Source organism: Clarias gariepinus, chromosome 2 (assembly GCF_024256425.1).
Source record: "Clarias gariepinus isolate MV-2021 ecotype Netherlands chromosome 2, CGAR_prim_01v2, whole genome shotgun sequence".
Classification (NCBI taxonomy): Eukaryota; Metazoa; Chordata; class Actinopteri; order Siluriformes; family Clariidae; genus Clarias; species Clarias gariepinus.
Genome location: NC_071101.1, coordinates 30,011,171 through 30,030,757, shown reverse-complemented (window position 1 = coordinate 30,030,757; position 19,587 = coordinate 30,011,171). Strand labels below are relative to the sequence as shown.

At 37.8% G+C, this 19,587-nt stretch overlaps 2 protein-coding genes across 2 annotated transcripts in view; one reads left to right on the top strand and one right to left on the bottom strand.

The window, feature by feature from the left end:
* Nucleotides 1–1,683: 1,683 nt before the first annotated feature.
* On the bottom strand, nucleotides 1,684–7,517 carry adck2 (aarF domain containing kinase 2). Its single transcript, XM_053490743.1, has 9 exons — nucleotides 7,431–7,517; nucleotides 5,706–7,245; nucleotides 5,356–5,502; nucleotides 5,115–5,243; nucleotides 4,921–5,016; nucleotides 4,488–4,733; nucleotides 4,268–4,396; nucleotides 4,101–4,154; nucleotides 1,684–2,950 (listed from the first exon to the last, which is right to left on the bottom strand). Exons 2-9 carry the CDS (start codon nucleotides 6,558–6,560, stop codon nucleotides 2,807–2,809), a joined length of 1,800 nt encoding a protein of 599 aa, XP_053346718.1. The 5' UTR covers nucleotides 6,561–7,245; nucleotides 7,431–7,517; the 3' UTR covers nucleotides 1,684–2,806.
* Nucleotides 7,518–14,662: 7,145 nt separating this feature from the next.
* Nucleotides 14,663–19,587, top strand: part of si:dkey-82f1.1 (DENN domain-containing protein 2A) — a 31,988-nt gene continuing 27,063 nt past the window's right edge. Inside the window, exon 1 of the mRNA XM_053480904.1 lies at nucleotides 14,663–14,988. The gene's annotated coding sequence lies outside the window, so the exon portion shown is untranslated. The remainder of the gene's footprint in view (nucleotides 14,989–19,587) is intronic.

The window sequence follows — 19,587 nt, the reverse complement described above, 5'->3', positions numbered from 1 at the left end:
TGAGATTAAAAAAAAAAATCTCACTTAGAAAAACTGCTTCTATGACAAAGATGAAACATCTGGAATTCCCAATCACAGCTGTTTTATGATTTTAGCTAAAAACTTATCATGCTCTTACCTCATTTTAATTATTTTCTATTTTGTCTTCACTTGACTCTATTCTATGTCGTCTCACATCACCCCATGGACATAAACACAGATAAGTGTGATTAGCTGAATTCTCATTTCCCCTGGATGCTTAATCTTTGGCCTAATCAGAATTTTTTTAATTGGTACTGAGGGTTTTCATTCTCAAAATCACAACATTTAATTTCATGGCTGTTTTCAAAATGTATTAAAAAAACTTTTATTAAACACGACAGTATTTGTGAAAAATATTTGTGACATATCTTTCAAATATTCAAGGGGCGTTCAAGTCAAACCAGGATTTACTGTATCTCCTTAACAACTACTTATATTTCTCTATATAATCCTCTGCTACAATTTTAATTCAATTAGATTTTTATTTGTATAATCCTTTTAACAACTGTCATTGTCGCAAAGCAGCTTTATACAATCAAAAGAATTATTTAGGTTTGTATGGAATGTGAATTAATCAAAATGGTCAGAGAGTCAAAATAATGAACTTATCCCATTGTTCCACTAGTGCTTGGATACCATCAAAGTTGAAAGTTTTCTCAGTATGCCAAAGCCATGATTGGACAGCCTGCTTCACACCTGAAACTATCAGGAACTACTGGTGTGGCCCAAACACGAGGCAATGGCTTAAAGCGAGGTCAGGACTGTATAGAGAATGTGGCAATAACTCCCAGCCAAGTTTCTGTAATGTGCAAGAAATGTTTGTGAATGATTTTGTGCACAACTCCCACAGACAGATGCATCTTTACTGCAAGTTGACAACCAGATATCGGTTGATTTTCAAGGATCAGGTGTTCCACTCCCTAAAAGTTCAAAGCAACAGCTGCAGTGGACTCATATCCACCTCATTATTCACGGATGTATCGCCTTCTTGAATCCATTTGTACAGTACCATTCAAATGTTTTACTGTAACCAAGAGTCTCGTCACTGTACTGTGCTTGAATCCCATTTTGACTTGACTGCTCCTTATATGTAAAGAATTAATCCAAAAACATAATTTCAAGGTAATTTATCTTAGATTTGTATTTAAGGTCTAAATAACAATTAAGCTATGTCCTAAAATTTAAATGGGACAACTTAATATTGGAACATTTCAGGTCTCACTTCACCTAATGTCCAAATGAAGCAGTACTGGCCTTATTTTACACATGGAGAACTATCCTTTATCCTTTGTGTCCTTTGCTGCTTACAGCAAGTCTTCTAACTGCTGGAGGGCATGCAACACTCCCACACTTTAATCCCAACAAGCACAGCAACAGACATAGTATCCACAGTCTGTGCACATCTGCATATTCACAAGCCTTTCTATTATAGGACAGGCTTTTCTCTCCAGGCTGTAATCCTTCAGTATTATCATACACTAACCCTAGGTAATAAAGAAGCTTTGTTGTAATGTGTACAAATTAGCACAGCATCCCTAGTATCACGTTTACACCCGAACATAACTAAATGTATAAACGAAATATAAACATGTAAAATAAAAGGCAAAACAACTACCATACATCTGGAGGTAAAATGATGGTTAAAAATGAAATTGAGGCATATTTATCAAGTATATATCAAGTTTTAAATGATGAAAAATGTCATATGATAAATAGCACAAAATTATATGTTTGGCTCAGTCTTTCATTTCACATCTGTCTAAACATTTAACATATTTATATAACACAATAGTAAGGGAGGAGCTGTGGCCTCACAACTTCAGGCTTAAGAATTCGATTCCCACCTCAGTTCTGTGTGTGTGCAAACATTACATGTTCTCTCTGTGCTTGGTGGATTTCTTTCGGGTACTCTGGTTCCTTCCCACAATCGAAAGACATGCAAAGCAGGCTAAACTGTGTTTCCAAATTCCCTGGAATTAGTGGATGGTCGTGCATATGTGCTCTGTAATGGCACCCTGTCCAGTGTGTGCCCGCCCTTTTCAAGGAATAGGCTCCAGGTTTCTGGCAACCCTGCACTGGATTAGTTTTAATTTTTTAAAGATTGTCCACTTTTGCTAGCAGTGTTGCAGCAGTAACAGGATGATAAGGTTTTATCCTAATAATATAATAAGGGGTCTATTATGCATCTGGAAGTTTTCTTAAAATAGTTTCAGGATTAACAATCAAAGTCATGATTTCTAAGGATTGGTTAATAAAACCAAATATTTTCACACACACACTAGCCCTGATAATCTATAATCATATTCAGTTCCAAGTCTACATAAAAGTTACCTAAGCTACGGTGCCGTGAAAAAGTATTTACCACTTACTGTTTTGTATAGTTGTCACACTTAAATGATTGAGATTAAACAATTTTCAACCCAAGCAAATACAAAATGCATTTTTGTTAAATTATGCAAAATTATGATTTCATTCATTAAAATAAAAACCTGTTTAAACTACCTGGCCATATGTAAAAAAAAAAAAAAAAAAAAAAGTAATTGCTCCTCTTGGTAAATCATGAATGAACTGTAATTTTTGAAAAGCCCAGTTAAATTTCGCTTGCCCCACCAAGGCCTAATTACTGCCAGACCTGGTGAATCAATAAAACCTGTCTAACAAAGTTAATCATGCAAAAAAATAAAAAAAAAATAAAAACAATCTGGAAAAATTCAAGCACAGAAGGCAAATACTTTTTCATAGCTATGTACATTGAAACAATGGACCAAAACTGTGGACGCAGGGTTCAGGAAAGAAAAGAGGTGAAGTTCTTTAACAGTAGAGGTTTAGCAATCTCCAGCAAGTCCAAGTTTGGGTCCAGTGACCTTCCCAAGCCTTCCAGGACCATGATGGCAAATACAATAGATGCAAAATTGCTCTCCAGTTTCACCTGCAAATACAAAAACAACAATTAAACAAGGATATTCAACCAAAATGCATTCTATTTTGCATTGATTTAGAAGTTTAAAGTTGTACCAAAAGTAATGCAAAAGTAGGCATAAACCTTTTAATAACTGACACTAGTTGTTTAAATTGCACATGTTGGTAGAATAACTTTTCGATAATAAAAATAAAATAATAAAATAATAAAATAATAAAGAATTCAGCTTCGTTTCTTTTATAACAAGGTAAAGCATGTACATACATACATACAGGCCCAAAAAAATATAGACACATTTTAACATTAAAGATCTATGAACAAAAAAAAACACAATTCAATTCAAGTTTTAACTGAGGGCATACATGTGCACATTTGTACAACTTTGAAAATGTGTATAGATTTTTGGTCCCTTCTGTTTGTGTGTATATAAATTCAGTTTGTGGCTTTGTGTGTAAGTGTGTTTGCGCAGGTAGTTCCATCACAGGTGTGTTACAAACGTACGTCACAGGTGTTCCTCACCGTATTTAATGGCAGTATATATAATGTGTTTGGTATAATAGACATGTACTGTATTTCACAGACAATTACTTTATTATTATTATTATTAGCTTTAAACACATTACTGTGGTGAAAAAATCAGTCCCTTCTTGTGTTCAGTTGTACAGTTAGCAATAAGAAGGCCAAAGCACTACATTTCTTACATAAACTCCAAAACTCACACAGGATTATTTAATAGATTTACAAATCTGCACGATTAGTGAATCTTTTTAGATTGTTGTCCTCTTGCATTATAATAATCAGTGTATGACTCAGCAAATCTTGACCTGTCAGTGCTTTAACAACTATTAAAAAGCATTAAAAGGAGTCCAATGTTCAAAGAATTCCATTCTGACTCGTTCATTCATTCGCTTATCCTGTGTACAGAGTCGTTGGAGGCCTGGAGGTTACATCAGGGGGCAGGGCAGACCCTAGAGAGTGTACCAATCCATTGCAGGGCATGCACGCACATCCACACATTCATTTACACAATATTTGGGAAATTTGAGAACACCAATTAACCTAACCTGCATGTCTTTAGACAGTCCCCAGGGGAAACCCAGAAGTGACTGGCTTGTTTAGGCAACATGACATGTGCGTTTACATTTAACACTTCACATACCTTGTGGTGGATTAGCAGTCGAAACACTCGCGATAACAGCTCCGACACCTGAAACTTTACATAACAACAAAAATGATGAGAATTACAAAACAAAACCGGTATGTTTCAATCATCTAACCAGAAAAATCAGAAGGCTGAGTTTTTTGTGTAGCAGGCCTGTGCTGTACCTTCCCCAAAGACAGTGTGTCGCTGACGGCAAGATTCACCAGCTCGGCCATTTCCTTTTTAAATCGCGGCACATCCTGGCATTCGTTGGCCCTGGCATGGTTTAGAATCAGCTCAGCTACACGGTCCCCCTTATAATCAATACAAAACAATAGTAGTGCTATACAACATGCATGTTTCATTTCTGTTTAGTCCCTAATCTCTTGCACAAGTCCTGACTACCTGCTGGAGGACGACAGCAGTAAAGACAGCTCTCAGGTTACGCAGATCTCCCTCACTTAGCTGGGCAACAATTCCAGCATCCAGCAGGACAAGCTGTAATGGAGGAGGAGACGGTCTCATGCTGACCACCACCATGTCCCATAGATCCGTCAGAGTGGCTTTGTTCTGGTCCGAGACCCCCAGATCAGCTCGAACCAGGATATTCCCTGGATGGAGGTCTCCATGGACAAAGTTATCCACAAACACCTGCACAAAAACACTGCCAGGTGTCAACACAAAACTAAAATAAACAGTAGAGAAGATTTTGAACTAATTATAAATTAGTTATAAAGATTTATTTATCGTAAAATTTTACTTGGCTTAGTTGCTGCACTGTACTATCCTTAATAAATGAAGACTGTACTATGTGCATAACCATGTTTTATGCTCACACCATTTTCAGAAGTGTGTACACCCCCATACGGGCAATTCTCTGCTTCACAGCCACAGAAACCTCGGATCTAAGGTAGTTCGAAATAGGTTCGCTCTCCTATATTTAAAAAAAAGGCTAATTAGTACACAGCACATACATTAACACACTAGTGTCAAAGAAGACAAACAGATATGTAACACAAGGCATTCCGTGACCTCATATGTTTCAACCAGGACAGTGCTTGTGACAAATGGTCTTAGAGGTGTTGGGAACTTGACATATTCCAAGTCCTTGAAGTTGTTCTTGAACTTCTCCATGTTCCTTGCTTCACAGCGAAGGTCTATCTGCAACCAAAGCATTGTTTACTCGCGAACAATACAACCTAATACAACAAAAAAGTTGTATTAGGTTGTATTAAAAAAGTTTGCAAGAATGTCTGGTGAAAGTAAGTATTACCTGTTTTGTCATGAGTTTTTCAAATTCGTCCACCACTTCGGGTAGGCTGAGCCACTTGAGCCCTGGTAAGCAGCTGATGATCATACTTCCAGCCTTCATCAGTATCAGATCTATCTGAACCTGTCTCCTGATACCAGGATGAAGCACCTGCATAAAAAAAGACAGAATATGTTGTGTCACTGCAACACTTTCATATTCTTATGATATTTAATCATGTAGTAATTGCACATTAGAGAGAGGTAGACAGGTGGACTTACTGCTCCAGGTTTTGCTAAATATTTTAACAATATACTTTAAGTGTTATTAGATGTCCACTCACACATTAAAAAACAGAGTTAGTTAAAGCTTACCTTAATTGCCACTGGTATTAAACTCTTATCCTCTGCATGTGGAAGCTCGGCAGAACCTCCGTCCACATTATCTAACATCTCCTGCTCTCCCTTCTCTGATCCCAATAAATAACTCAAAGTTTTCCTGAAGCCAGGAACCTCCCAGGCTTCCAGCAGGTCCTCCTTTTCAAGGCCCTCCACCAGCTGCTGGAAGGCTGGGTCTTGCACGTTTGCCACGCAAGCCTTGGCACGATACACCTGTGCCACGCATCCTGATCCCACAGGCTCCTTACTGTCAAAGATAAAGAGCTGCCGCCATCCTTCCCCAAAAGCCCGTCTTAGACATTGCTTAGTGTGAGTCCATGAATGAGGCTGCACCTTGACATGAAGCCGGGAAAAGCGATCACAGAACTCCTGCGAGAAAATGTCCCGTCGCGTGCTAGCCCACTGGCCGAGTTTGATAAACGTTGGACCGGACGTCTCAGTGACCCAGAACAGGGCGTCTAGCCAGCACGTAGTCCAGTGCTGGGAGATCAGACTCAGTGGGTATAGCAGCAAAATCGGGCTGAATTTCAGCATGAGGACCAAGGCACGGATTCCCAGTCGCAGCACAAACACTAGTCTGTGAACCTGCACCTTCGCGAGAGATTTTTTTTCGGCAGTTCTCTGTAGAGGAAGAGCTGCCTCCTGGGCCGAAGCATACGTGATGCCACCTGCCCCCCAACACATCAACACCACTTTGGGTGTCCGAGAAAGAATGTGATGGCTCTTCTTGATAAAGAAATTTCTGTACGGCACGGATCGAACAGACACAGGGATTCTGTGAACGGTACATCTGAGGCTTTGGAAAATAACCTTTGAGCAAAACGCAGACATTTTGATATTGCATGCATCAGTTATTAATAGATTATGGTAGGTGCATTTTATATTTGGACTGCTCGGTTAAATTATTGTACATACAAATATGTAACTTACAGATATACTGAATCACTAATGGATTAAGGTAGGTTCACTGTACTAGACTGTCTTAATGGTAAATCTTGTAAACAGATCAATGCCTAAACAAATGAACTATGTACAAACATCAGTAGCATCAGTAGAACTGCAACAAGCTACATCATGTGCATGACCTAACCTATTCACCATCACATAAATCTAACAATCTCTAACAAGCGACCAATAAAACTGGTCCACTGAATCAATAAACGTACATATTAAATTATCTTCTATGTATTATACATCAACTATAAATACAGCACCAGTGCAGCGACATCAACCGGATACTGCACTTTGTGTTTATGTATCCATTCATCCTTGATGAGAAATCTGGCCGCTCTATCCTGTGTCACCTTCAAATCCGTCCGACTGGGTTTACACGACCACGGTGTCGAGTTCCGCCTTAGTGTGTTTTCGACTTTAAATCGTTGGCGTTTTGGAAAAGTTACAGAATTCTTTTTGTTAAACACACAGTTCTAAATGTTTTAGAAATGTATGGTGATATTGAAGTTGTTGTCGCATTTCGTGTCCGAAAAATCTCGATTTTTTTCTGATGACTGAAGTGCTGTAGAGAGACACACAGAAACACAAACCCAAATAAATATTTTTTAATAATTTTTTTTTAAAATACAAAAATAAAAAAAAGACACCCAATACGTCTACATACACAAATTTTGGCTATAGTTCTAGTAATGAAAATATTACAATGCAGCTAAGGACATATTATAATAAACAGGATGAGTAGCTCACCTCATATCTTCTAGTCTGTGTCGTTCGTTATTTTGAATCTATTGCACCGCATAGTGTCTATGGGAGTCACGTGACAAAGGAACGAACGACTCGGGACTTGAAGAGTCATTAGTCATTCCTGTACATAACCTACTGAGGTTTTGCGATGATTTGCGCATGCGCTTCCAGTAGAAAATGAACGACTCACTCTCCAAGACTAATTGTTAATTTCTTAGACTAGGCTGCTTGTATATGTAAACAATATACATGTAACTTTTTTTTCCAAAATGATTGTGATATAAAATTATAATTAAAAATCAAACTTGTGACAACCATACACAGTATAATATGCAGTGAAATGCTTACATGACTGTCTTGTCGTGTTGTTCTTTATGGTCATTTTGGTTAGTTGGTTTCTTCAGGCATAAAAAAATGATTTTCTTATTTAGTGTGTTTAGGCATAATGAAGATATTTCTATTGTACTTATTTTTTCCCAACAGTAAATCACGTGTAACCTTTTTAATGATAACATTTGGAGCTGTTTAGGGTAAAGTCAGAGTTACTTTGGTTTAAGCATCTGATTATAGGCAGTCACATGTTTTCCACCATACTTGAGTGTATTTTGTCTTAGACTGCCTTAAATGCGAATGTATGTTGCTTGTAAGTTATAAGCAAGTTTAATAAAAGTCAATTGATCATAACCAATTGTTCCAGCCCCTAGGCCTTGAATTGAAATCAAATTCTGAGCTCTGAATGTTAAGTTTAAGAATCCCTGTACTAGAGTATGCTATGGTAAATCATAGTGCATACCATAGTATTACTGTAGAACTTTAGATATTACCAAGGGCACCATAGAACTTTATAGAGTACAGTACTAGGGTAGGGACTATGGCACCATGGTAGAACCATAAATGGAGTCCTGACCTGCTTGACCCTGGGGCTTCTGAAAAACATTTTTGTGCTGCTTAAATATATGTTAAGAAAAACCCTCACATTTTAGTTCATCCCTTTTTCCCATAAAACCATGGGTATCTATTTACTTCTTTCATAGATACTGCATGGATTATACATTGTCTTTGTGCATTCATTGTGCCAAAGGTCATCTGGTTCCACAGTGGACTAATCATTCTCCCTGGAGACCAAATAGTGGGGCAACAAGTGTCCAAAGATTTGTTTCTTATGAGCTTGCTACTCAAAAAGACTTTTGGCTCATGCATACTGACACTGCATGCTGGTACTTTTTAAAAAAGTTCCTTCAAATGGATGAACTCCTGTCAATGCTGGCTTATACTGGATCATAATATTGTAGAGTTTTTGGAACTCCACAAAGACAGTTTTTGCTGGTACTTCATATGAAAAGTAGTGACTAGTTTAACATAAGCAGCAATTTTCCCATAGATTTTTTTAGAGCTTATTTATGACAACAAGGGTATAAAAATGTTAGATCTAGCAGAAAACACACAACAACATTTTTTTCATGGATGGTCCACACCAAAAAAACAGACTTCACTGTCTCACAGCCATGAGAAGCTTATGGGTTTTTGCAAAGTGGAGATTGCAAAGTGGTACTCATGCAGTGTAATTGTAATAATAAACCAATAAATGTATAATCACAATAACCATCATAATTAGTCATAAAGCCAAGATGTGAGGTGAAGTTTTTTTTTTTCGCCTTGCACCTCCAGGTTCCAGGTTCGATTCCCGCCTTGGGTCTATGTGCATGGAGTCCTCCGGGAAATCGAGTTGCCTCACACAGTCCAAATACATGCAGATTAGGCTGATTAGCATTTCCAAAGTACCCATAGTGTGTGACTGAGTTTGTGAATGTATGTACGTGTGCCCTGTGATGGATCAGCACTCGATTCAGGGTGTACACCACCTCATGCCCTACGTCTCCTGAGATAGGGTCCAGGCCCGCTGTCACAAAATACTGTGGTTAAGAATGAGTAAATGGTAATATGAAGGGAGCATGGCACCACTGGTTAAGATTACAGAAACAAAAAAAACCTCCAGCCTTTTTTTTTTTTTTACAACCATGATAAGCGTTAAAAAGATTATTACATCATGCCAAACCTTGAAGCAGGTCAGCTAGAATAGTAGATGTCAATCCAAGTCCCCTCTCGTCTATCTGAGGCTACAGTTGGCACAAACTTAACAAAACGGAATAATTGAAGTGTAATCTGGGAAATCTTTTTTCAAGCTTATATGGTCCATGTTTTTGAAGCCTCATTGAAGCCTTAGATGTGTTGCTTATAGATAACCAACAGCAGTATTCTATTGTGGTCTGATTTCCCCAAAACTACTCAGGCTATGGGCTTAAATCTGTCCTTTGTACTGATTAGCAAGAAACCTGCTCACCAAGAGCAAAATCAACATACTGGAAGATTTTTACTTTCAGTCTCCATCAATGATGAACACCTTTTACAATGAAGGATCTGTTTTTAAGTGCATTTCATGTCATTAATGACTAACTGTACCACTTATGTATGGTATTTCATTTTTTGCTCAAGAACTTATGGATCTCTTCAATGAGCAACAATCTGCAATGGAATGCTTTTTAAGTATTAAGTGTTGAAAGTGTGTCAGAAGGTAAGGCAAGCCACCTTCAAAAACAACCCACAATGCTGCACCGCATTTCAATGTGCGTTTTTTAACACAGAAAAGTGTTCACAGCACTGGAAGAACATGACGTTTATTGTACACGTGTGACTGCTTTCCATTTGACATAAAACTGTTAACACAATCTACAACATAATTTTCAGTGGTAATGTTTAGGTATGTGAGTAATAAGTTTATTTTAGCAAGCTACTGTATTTTTTTGTGCAGTAATAATGCACAAATACATAAAATTAATAAAAAAAATTTCTCTCTCTCTTTTAAAAGACTGCTACAGCTGACCCCATATACTGTAGTTAATCAGCTTGTCTGGTCAGCTCAGCATTGCCAACTGTATATCACGCTTACAGTCAAAATGACAAAACTGCCGTAATAGTCTTCATTTTCATATAAAATAAACACAATTGCCACATGACCAAAATTACTTTCATACAAACATCAATCAAACATACATCAAAATCTGCCTTTTAATGAGCTTTGATTTCCTGTATTTCTGCATGCAAGTAGAGGGTGCTACTGAGTATGGACAAAAAACTGCAACTGTACAGTCACCCTTAGTCAGACAGGATGCCAACATTTCCTTAAAAAGTCCTTCTTCCTGTGGTTCTTCCCCAGATTATCAGGGGCAGCTACCACTTTCCAATCTTATTGCTTTCTATTTTGGTATAAGCTGTCACTAGGGCTGCAACAAATTGTTGTTTTTGCACTAAAAAAAATTTTGGACTGTTTCTTTCTTTTTTTTAATTTTTTATTTTTTTTAACTTATCTACTATATTTCTGTTTTAAATACAAATCAGAACTTGTCAAATAAAAAAAAAAACCCTACTAATTGAAAAGATTGTTTTGGATCATTACTGTTCAGTAGTGTGAAAAAGTGATTTCCTATTTTTTTTGCATGTTTGTCAGATCATCAAACAAATGGAAATATTAGTCAAAGATAACACAAGTAAACACATCATGCAGTTTTAAAATGAGAGTTTTTATTATCAAAAGAAAACTAAATTCAAAACTACATATCCCTGTGTGGAAAAAAATGTTTGCCTCACCTTTTAAAATATAACTTTATTTTATCAACCTGAGTTCAATTTCTCTGGCCACACGCAGGCCTGAGTACTGCCACACCTGTTCGCAATCAAGAAATAAATGGAAAAAAATTGACCACTGCAAAAATAATCTTATATATTAAAATATATTTAAATATATATATATATATATATATATATATATATATATATATTTAAATATATTTTTTTTCGTCTTACAAGTGCGTGTATTGGTGAGATGAACAGTTTCGTTTCATTGTTTGTGAACTGCTGACAATATTTCTCCTAAATTTAAAATAGAACTATTCTTATTTAGAGTGTATATTTAAAGGAAATGAGAACATTACAAATAATTTGTGAACAAATTGGGTTAATGCCTTGACTAAATAACATTGCAAAATCAGTATTTGGTGGAATAACCCTAATTTGCAATTATAGCTTTCATGTGTTTTGGCATGCTCTCACCGGTTTTTTACATTGCTGTTGAATAACTTTTATACTCAGCTTTGCTTGATGGTTTGTGACCATCTATCTTCCTTTTGATGACATTCCAGAAGTTTACTGGACTAAATTTCAGTGTTTTTTTTTCCAGAGCTGTGTATATATATAGTCGGTTTTGCACATTTGTTTACAAGAAATTTAATCACTAATGACTTTCACCTGTTTTTTTTAATGCCTTGTAATATAGAACTGTCTATGTTCTAATTTTTATTTTCTTGCTAAAATTAGTAAGTAGTTTGTCCTACCCAAGATTAATTATCTGCACTTGCATATACTTACAGTATATACACCCTCCATTTTGTGTTTTTTGCACAATTCCCAGAATCCCACAGTATGACAACATACATTACTGACCTAATGTTCAGCTGTCAGTGAGACATTAATTTACTTGTCCTCCATCCTCCACTTAGAATGTATAAAGGTCCCTAAACAGATGTTGCGTTAGCATCCTCCTTCCCCTGCAGTCAGACTTTGTCTTTAAGCTGTCTTGCTTGTCACAAATGTACATTATGATTTTGAACCAGCAGACTTTCAAAGACTTGAATATGTGTCTTTGATGTGTTTGATTTAATGCTCTATGTGATATAATGTTAGCATTTTAAGATCTCGTTGACTACTACTATTTTTGAGGTCGTTGACTACAGTTGTTTACCGTCACATAATTGTCAATAGCATTTTACATGAGGAAGCTTTTGAACAGGAAATGGTTTAATATGGAATAAAAATCTGTAGTTGACAATATGCGTAAGGAATGCAATCCACTTCTTTTTCCAGAAGTCATTTCTGAGCTGCTTCTTCTCTTCACACATGAACCAGTGGTGCCACTGGATTGCTTAATTGATTTACATGGGAATAGAGCAGTGAGACAGCTCTGTCAAATTCTTTATGGTGGTAAAAGACCCCGATTGTTGATGTTTTACATGAATTTTTATATGAACGCCAGAAACCGAATTTAAAACCTAAAGGATTCTCACTGAAGAGAGCCTGAATGATTCTGTGTAGGAGCCCAGGAGTGGTGTAGAGGAAAAGTGAGCGCATTGTGCTTGAGAGATTACAAGCCCTAATCCCAACACTGCCACAACATTCTGCAGTCAGGAGTCTGAGAAGGGCGAGGAAAAGCAGAGAAGCACTGCACTGTAACGCATGATAAGCAGCAATTCATAAACATGTCATCAACTGTGCTAGCCTTCATCACTTTCTGGTTGGTAGCTGTTGTATGTTAACAGGATAGTTAAGTCTGTCTTAAATCAAAAATGAGGTGCATATAAGTAGATTATTATAGGTCTTGGTCAAAATAATATTTCCTGCTCTGCACAATGACCATGAAATCAAGTTGGTATGTCTTAAAGTTTGGTGTATTTAATACAAATTTAACCCATTTATTTCCCCAGAACTAGCCATATACAGCAAGTTGCATAGTAATTTATAACGGCTGATACTTATGCCATACTTATATGCACCTAAATTTTGATTTAAGACAGACTGAAAAAAATCCAGACTATACCTTTTAAGGTGGGAATTGTCAGGTGAATGAATTACACCAGACCATTTCCCTATTAGACACAGTTCCAAGTTGAATTGCTTAAGGAAGCTAACAATTTTCAGTTATTGAAAGATCTTTGGAAAAATAATAAGAAAAATATTCACAAGAAGAACTATCATAAGAAAAATAATGGCAACCTGACCAAACATAACATTTTCTCAAAAAAATAAAATAAAAAACTGGATCATATTAAACAAGATAGAGTGAGAAAGGCTGTAGTAGTAATAGTAGTAGTAGTAGTAGTAGTAGTGCTTTTTTATTTAAGGAAATGGATACAACATTAATCTTTTAAACTAGACCTCAGGATGATTTAATTTAGGAGTGTTTTTATACACAGCTTGGCCAGAAAAAAAAGGGAAAAAAAGTTGGACAAAATCTAATATTATATCCAATTTATGTGTAAAAATGATTTTTTATGCTCTCACAAACACTCCTTCACAATTTGCGGCTGACGAATCTTGGCATTGTGGTACTGGACTATGCCTCTACCATTAGAGAGGTAAAACTCCATCGGTGTAAACCTGGATTTTCTGGTTTAAGTCATCATCTGAATGTATTTTGTTGCCACATAAAGTTTTTGAGCCAGACCTGATCAACTGAAGCAACGGCAAATCATAATATACAATAGTAGTACAGTGGGCAATATACAGTATATGACGAGTGCATTGCTTCCTGTACTTCTTTTCTGATTCTGATATGGACATCAGCACTATCCTTCTAGCTTTGGTAAATTGTGTTGGATAGTTCAGAACTCAATGTTTTTATTGTTTAATACAGACCACAAATTTAACTGTGACTTTTGAGGAGGGGGATCAGGCAGCGTAGTAATATCTTTGGAGACAAAACAATCAAAGTCAGGGATGTGGTTAGCACTGTTGCCGCACAACTCCAGGGTTGGGGGTTGGGGGGGTTGGAGGGGGTCTCAACATTGGTCTGTGTGTTTAGAATTTGTATGATCTTTCTGTGCTTCCGCAGTTTCCTTCACATTACAAGGCCATGTGTTGGTTGATTAGCTGTTTCCAAATTGCCAGTAGTGTATAATTGCATGGGGATTATGTGTGCCTGTGCCCTGCATATAGTATGGCACCCTAGGTAAGTTCCCAGGAATGTATGGAAAATGTTGGAATGAAAACAATCAGATCTGGTACGGTATAATTTAAATCCTATAACGTTGTAATGTTACATGCCTACAGTGTATATATTTATCACTAATCAGTGTCTCATTCTTGTTTTTTTTTTTTCTCGGTGGCTGTTACTTAAGCGTTCAGTTTTGTTTTGTTTTTTTTGTGCCAAAAACAGGACACTTCATCACCCGGACAACTAGACCTCCAATCACTCGTCCAGCTGCAGATTAGTTCAGCAGTAGGGGGTGGAGGGATGATGGGAAAGGGGAGGAGGGAGAGAAGGAGAGAGAGAGAGGGAGAGAGAGAGAGTGGGAGGGGGGGTCTTGTTGAGAGAGTAGGGAGGGGTGGGAAAAGTGCAGAGAAAGAGCATGAGAGAAAAAGAGAGAGAGGGAGAGAGAGAGAGAGAGAGAGAGAAAGAGAGACCAAGGCAAGAGTGCAGAGAGAAGCAGGAGAAATAGAGAGAGAGAGAGAGAGAGAGAGAGATAAAGTTGCCTGTGCTGAAACTGGTGGAGGTTTTGTAGACACTTTGCATCTAGTTTACTTCTTATTAAATGTTTAGGGGAAGAAGGCTTGGGGCTCTCCAGAGAACAGAGGAAGATCAAGGAAAGAGTGATTGGAGGAGAAACAAAGAAGGACTTGCTGTTCCAAGAGAGATCATTGAGTGGATGTTGCCGTACTCAGTAGTGTCAGGTTTCACAAAATGAAAGACCACTACAAGAGCACTTCTGCAGGGCTCAACCACCCAAGCCAGGTACATCAGTGTGCGCGTGTGTCTGTGTGTGTCTGTGTGTGTGTGTGTGTGTGTGCTGATAGAAGGCATGCACTGCTATCCAATGACTGTAGATCAGCTGGGATTCTCAAAGTAAAACTGCATGGATAATAAGAAGAGAAAGCTTTAACTAAGCTTTACTCTGATGATTAGTCACTTCTCGAACTTCTTTTCCATTCAGACTGTAAGTGTGAGTGCAGACAGGGTTCGCCGAGAGGTGTTTTGCCCCAGCAAGGGAGAGGTGTGTGTTAAATAGGTGCATTCCAGTGCAGGCAGGGAGAGACAGCACAGATAGAGAAGTGGGTAATTGGATAAGTGAGGCGAGTCATTTTAACCAAGAGAACAATGGTCTCTCTTCACCGCTCCAGTGAAAGAGACAGAGTGAAAGGAGAAATGGTAAACAGAGCAGCTGGAGCAAAGTTAACTTCCATCAAGCTTGACCGTTCAAGATCATCAATTAGTCACTTTGAAAAAAAAAAAAAAGTGATGTTTACATTTGGGACTAAAGATTTTTTTACTATGCACAATATGCATTCAGTATGCATTCCCAAGAAGAAGATACCTTTCTAGTAAAATTTTATTATTATTATTATGTAATATTTTATTCATTAATAACTTACTAACACAATGTGTTGCATGCCATACTGTCCAGCTGTGTTGTTTACTATTCAATGCATGAAAGTGCGTTTCCAGTTTGTGTGCTGTAGAGCCTCTAAAACACACATTTCGTCTAAAATGACTTGGAACGAATAAATGCTGATTGAATTTCTGAGCTTTTCCGGATGACTCTCAGCTTTGTCACGCAGACTCTGACTCATATACATACTGTGGTTTGGATTCATATGTCCAAGTTCTCGGCTCTTCATCATGTCACAGGCTTCTTACTACCAAGCATGCTATTACTGTCCAGTGACGAGGTTTATTGCTCTTCAGGTCTCCAAGAGGTGAAGAGTGTTTGCAGGCTAGTTTGAGTTGTGTATGGCAGGGAAACAGGGTGTGTATTAAATTGCAGAGAGACAGGAGCCTGGTTGCCTTTGAGTCTGTTATGTGATTACAGGTTTTTGTAGGTTGATAATAAGGTTTGATAAATCCTGGAGATTAACTCAGATAGTCACTGTGGTAAAGAAGAGGTAAAGCAGCATCCATCATACCTGATATGTTTTATCGGATGTTTATCTGATTTGTGTATAATTGCAATTAATTATAATTAATTGTAGAAGAAGGAACTGTCCTCTATTACTCTAGTACATTCCTATTTAAAGCCTTATATATGTACAGGACTTGTTTAGTAAGAAGATTCTAAAAGAATAATAGCTTTCTTCCTTTACACTACAAGCCTTTTAAAGGTTTCTTTCATTTTCATGTTTAATTTTTTTTGGTATTAGATGTTTCCCACATGATTCATTAATTTTTTTACATGACTCAAAAACACTTTTACTTTCCCCCAGATGAATTTATTTGCACATCTCTTTCTTTCACATTATTCATTTAATTTTTGCAATTTATTTTCATAATATTGTTTACTTTATATTTTACTTTTATATTTATTACATGATTTAGTGATTTTTTATTTTATTAAAAAAAAATGGACTCACAAATATTTTTATTTATATAGCGCTTTTTAACAATGGTCATTCTCTCCCTTACCAATGACATCTATGTAATAAATATATAATCACTTCATAAGTGAACGAGACATGTAAGCCATGACTTTCTTTATCATTCTAGATTAACAAAAATGTATGAAGTGACCTCTGCCCATAATTGTGCTGCATAAATACATGCACTTTGTCAGATGCTCAATCACTGGACTGCAATTCACAGGAACAGTTCTGGTACAGTGATTGACCAGGGAGTCTTTTTTATTAAAGAGGTTTCAGACCCTGAGTCTGCATGAGTTCCGTGGCTCGGCTGTCTCCGTGGCAGCCCTTACAGAATGCGGTGTGCTGGTAAGGGAATTCTGGCTGCTCAGGATTCCACAAGCTCTCTGCCTTTTGTGCTGCAGTGGTTGGGAATGGAGCACAGATGCTGTGGTCACTGCCCGCCCCCTTCCTTCACATACACACACACACACAAAAAAAACATACATACACTCATACACTTCTTCCTTCCCTTCCTCCTTCAGCCTCTGTCTTCCTCCCACCCCCTGCTGCCACAGGAGCCGTGCTTGCAAGCTGCTGCTCTGACATGGGCTCTGTCAAGGTTCAATGCACTTTGTAGAGCTGTTTTTTTTTTAAACCCAGGATGAGAAAGAAGGGGGAGAGGAAGTGGCAGTAGATGAAGTTTGCTTTCTATAGTGAAAAATACTCCAAAGACACCAAAGATGGTGTGATTTGGCACAGTCTTACTGTTCAAGGCACTTTTTAATCATTAGATAGGTACAGTATATAATTGCACTTTATTGATGGTCGAATGAAAATTCACGAATGTAGGCAACATGATTTTAGTGTGGGTGACAATAAATGCAAAAACGTGGTGACAGAATTGTGACAAACTTTTATACATCTTAAACCCAGGCATATACAGTCAAGCCGGGACTTTTGACTTGTGCAGAATACCAACACAGTGATGAGAATAAAAACTACCTTTATTTCTCTATAGAATCCCCTGCTACACTAATGCACTTATCCCAGTGTTTCACTAGTACTTGGATACCATCATGATAGAATTTTTTGTCAATACTATGCAGGAGCCATGATTATGTTATATATGATATGATACTGTTTATGTCTGAAACACTAGCCTCCCAGGAACTTCTTTAATAGCCCATACCATGTAAAAATGGCTTGGATCGAGGTCAGGACTGTATAGGGGATGTGGCAATAACTTCCAGCCAAATTCCTGTAATGTGCAAGTAGTTTTTTTCATTCTACAGTACATGTTAAATGTTCAGGAATCACTGCAGGGGCTCTGAGCCACCGTGTCCAGCATCTTCATTTGCAGACATACGCCTTCTTTAAAGCATTTGCATCCTTTAAATGTTTTACTGCTGCTAAGAATCTCATCACCATACTGTGCTTGAGGTTTCTGTAAATGTCAATCGGTTTTATGCCTTCATTTATGGAAAATGTATTCACACTTCCTGGTTTGACTTTAACACCCAACGTAGATAGAAAGATATTTCCTTTCCCATCTTAACACCAACATTCTTTTTGGCACTATTTATAACTCCTTATACTGGCAAACTAACTTTATTCAGAGAACAATATTAGAATGTTTTCAAAGTTCGACCTACAGAGTTCAAATGGGGGGTCCTTGAACTATCTCATGGTCAAAGACTTCACTTCCATAACCCTATTATGGGAAGACTAAAGTGAAAATAAAGCTCTGCCTCCCTAGCATACTGGTCGTGACATAGACAAAAGCATCTTGATCCATTATCTTGATCTTTTAGTGCCTAATTTTTCCACCACAGTCTTGGCTTTTGGCTTGCTGTTCAAGGCATGTCTCTTATATTTGCAGGACAGCTACAGTGCCTCCTTATGTAAACTCATCTATAAAGCTTGTTTGCAGTGTTTGTGTGGTCTTAATGCGACACATGATGGATTATCTCCATGTTGTGACAATTATTGAGAATGAATCGCATTCTGTTTAACAGAGCTGTGCAATTGCAGCAAGTTGGTGGATCTCTATAATTCTTGCAAAACGGTAAAGATTATCATGAGTTATGGAGTGCCTATACCAATGCTTAAAGGGAAAAATTAAGCCCTACTTTTTTTTTAAAGGCTTATGAACACTATTTAGTTCTCTTCTTTCATTGCTTCTAATGGACATAAAAAGAGTAAGATCTTATGCACCTTCTCATCCTTCTGTCTGCCCGGGTTTCATTCACTCTGAAAATGTTGATTTTGAGAATGAGGGTGGGGGTGGGTGGTGACTTTTAGAGACCAAAACTGTCCGTTGCTTGGTGGATCCTTGACTCCGGAAGAGCACTTTCCCAAGCTCTCGCCACGCTGCACTCCTCTGGGAATACTACAGGGAATTGTAGGAATCTGTCTATGCTTTGAGTGCAGGGCTGGGAGCAGGAATGCCGGTGGGAATGGTCAGGCGGAACCGCAGAAGCGTGAGGGAAAACAGGAAGGGTAACTAGAGACCTGGCACAGAGTCAGCACATAGAGAAATGCAAGAAGACAGTGAAAAAGGGGGAAAAAATCATAATATACCACAGTCATATTGTGCTCAAGGGCGAAATCCTAGTTATGTGCTTGGCCAGGATGTGACTCATTTCAGTGCTAATGTAAACCCAGTAAACTCATCACAGTACCACATGGGAAATGTCTCAAAGTTGGTCTTAGATCAGATTTTACTTCAGTAAATTGGATTTGAGTTTGAATTCAAGTGCACACTGATCAGCCATAACATTGAAACCATTAACAGTAAAACCGCCTTGTTTTTTTGTTCTTCTCGTGTCACCTGTGCAGCTCTGACCCCTGGGGTGTTTTGTGGTGTTTAGCAATAGGACGCTGGCAGTAGATCTTTTAGGTGTTGTGGGGTGTGGCGCAGAACTTTTCCTCATCTCCTTGTTTATTTGGCGCATCCCATGGGTGCCTAATTGGATTGGTCTCTTTGTCTGCTGGATCC

Coding starts and splice junctions, on each gene's coding strand:
- adck2 (XM_053490743.1), bottom strand. CDS start 6,560: ATGTCTGCGTTTTGCTCAAAGGTTATTTTCCAAAGCCTCAGATGTACC. Junction 5,503..5,705: donor TAATACCAGTGGCAATTAAG/GTAAGCTTTAAC, acceptor TTTTTTATGCAG/GTGCTTCATCCTGGTATCAG. Junction 4,734..4,920: donor TGTACACACTTCTGAAAATG/GTGTGAGCATAA, acceptor GTTTTTGTGCAG/GTGTTTGTGGATAACTTTGT.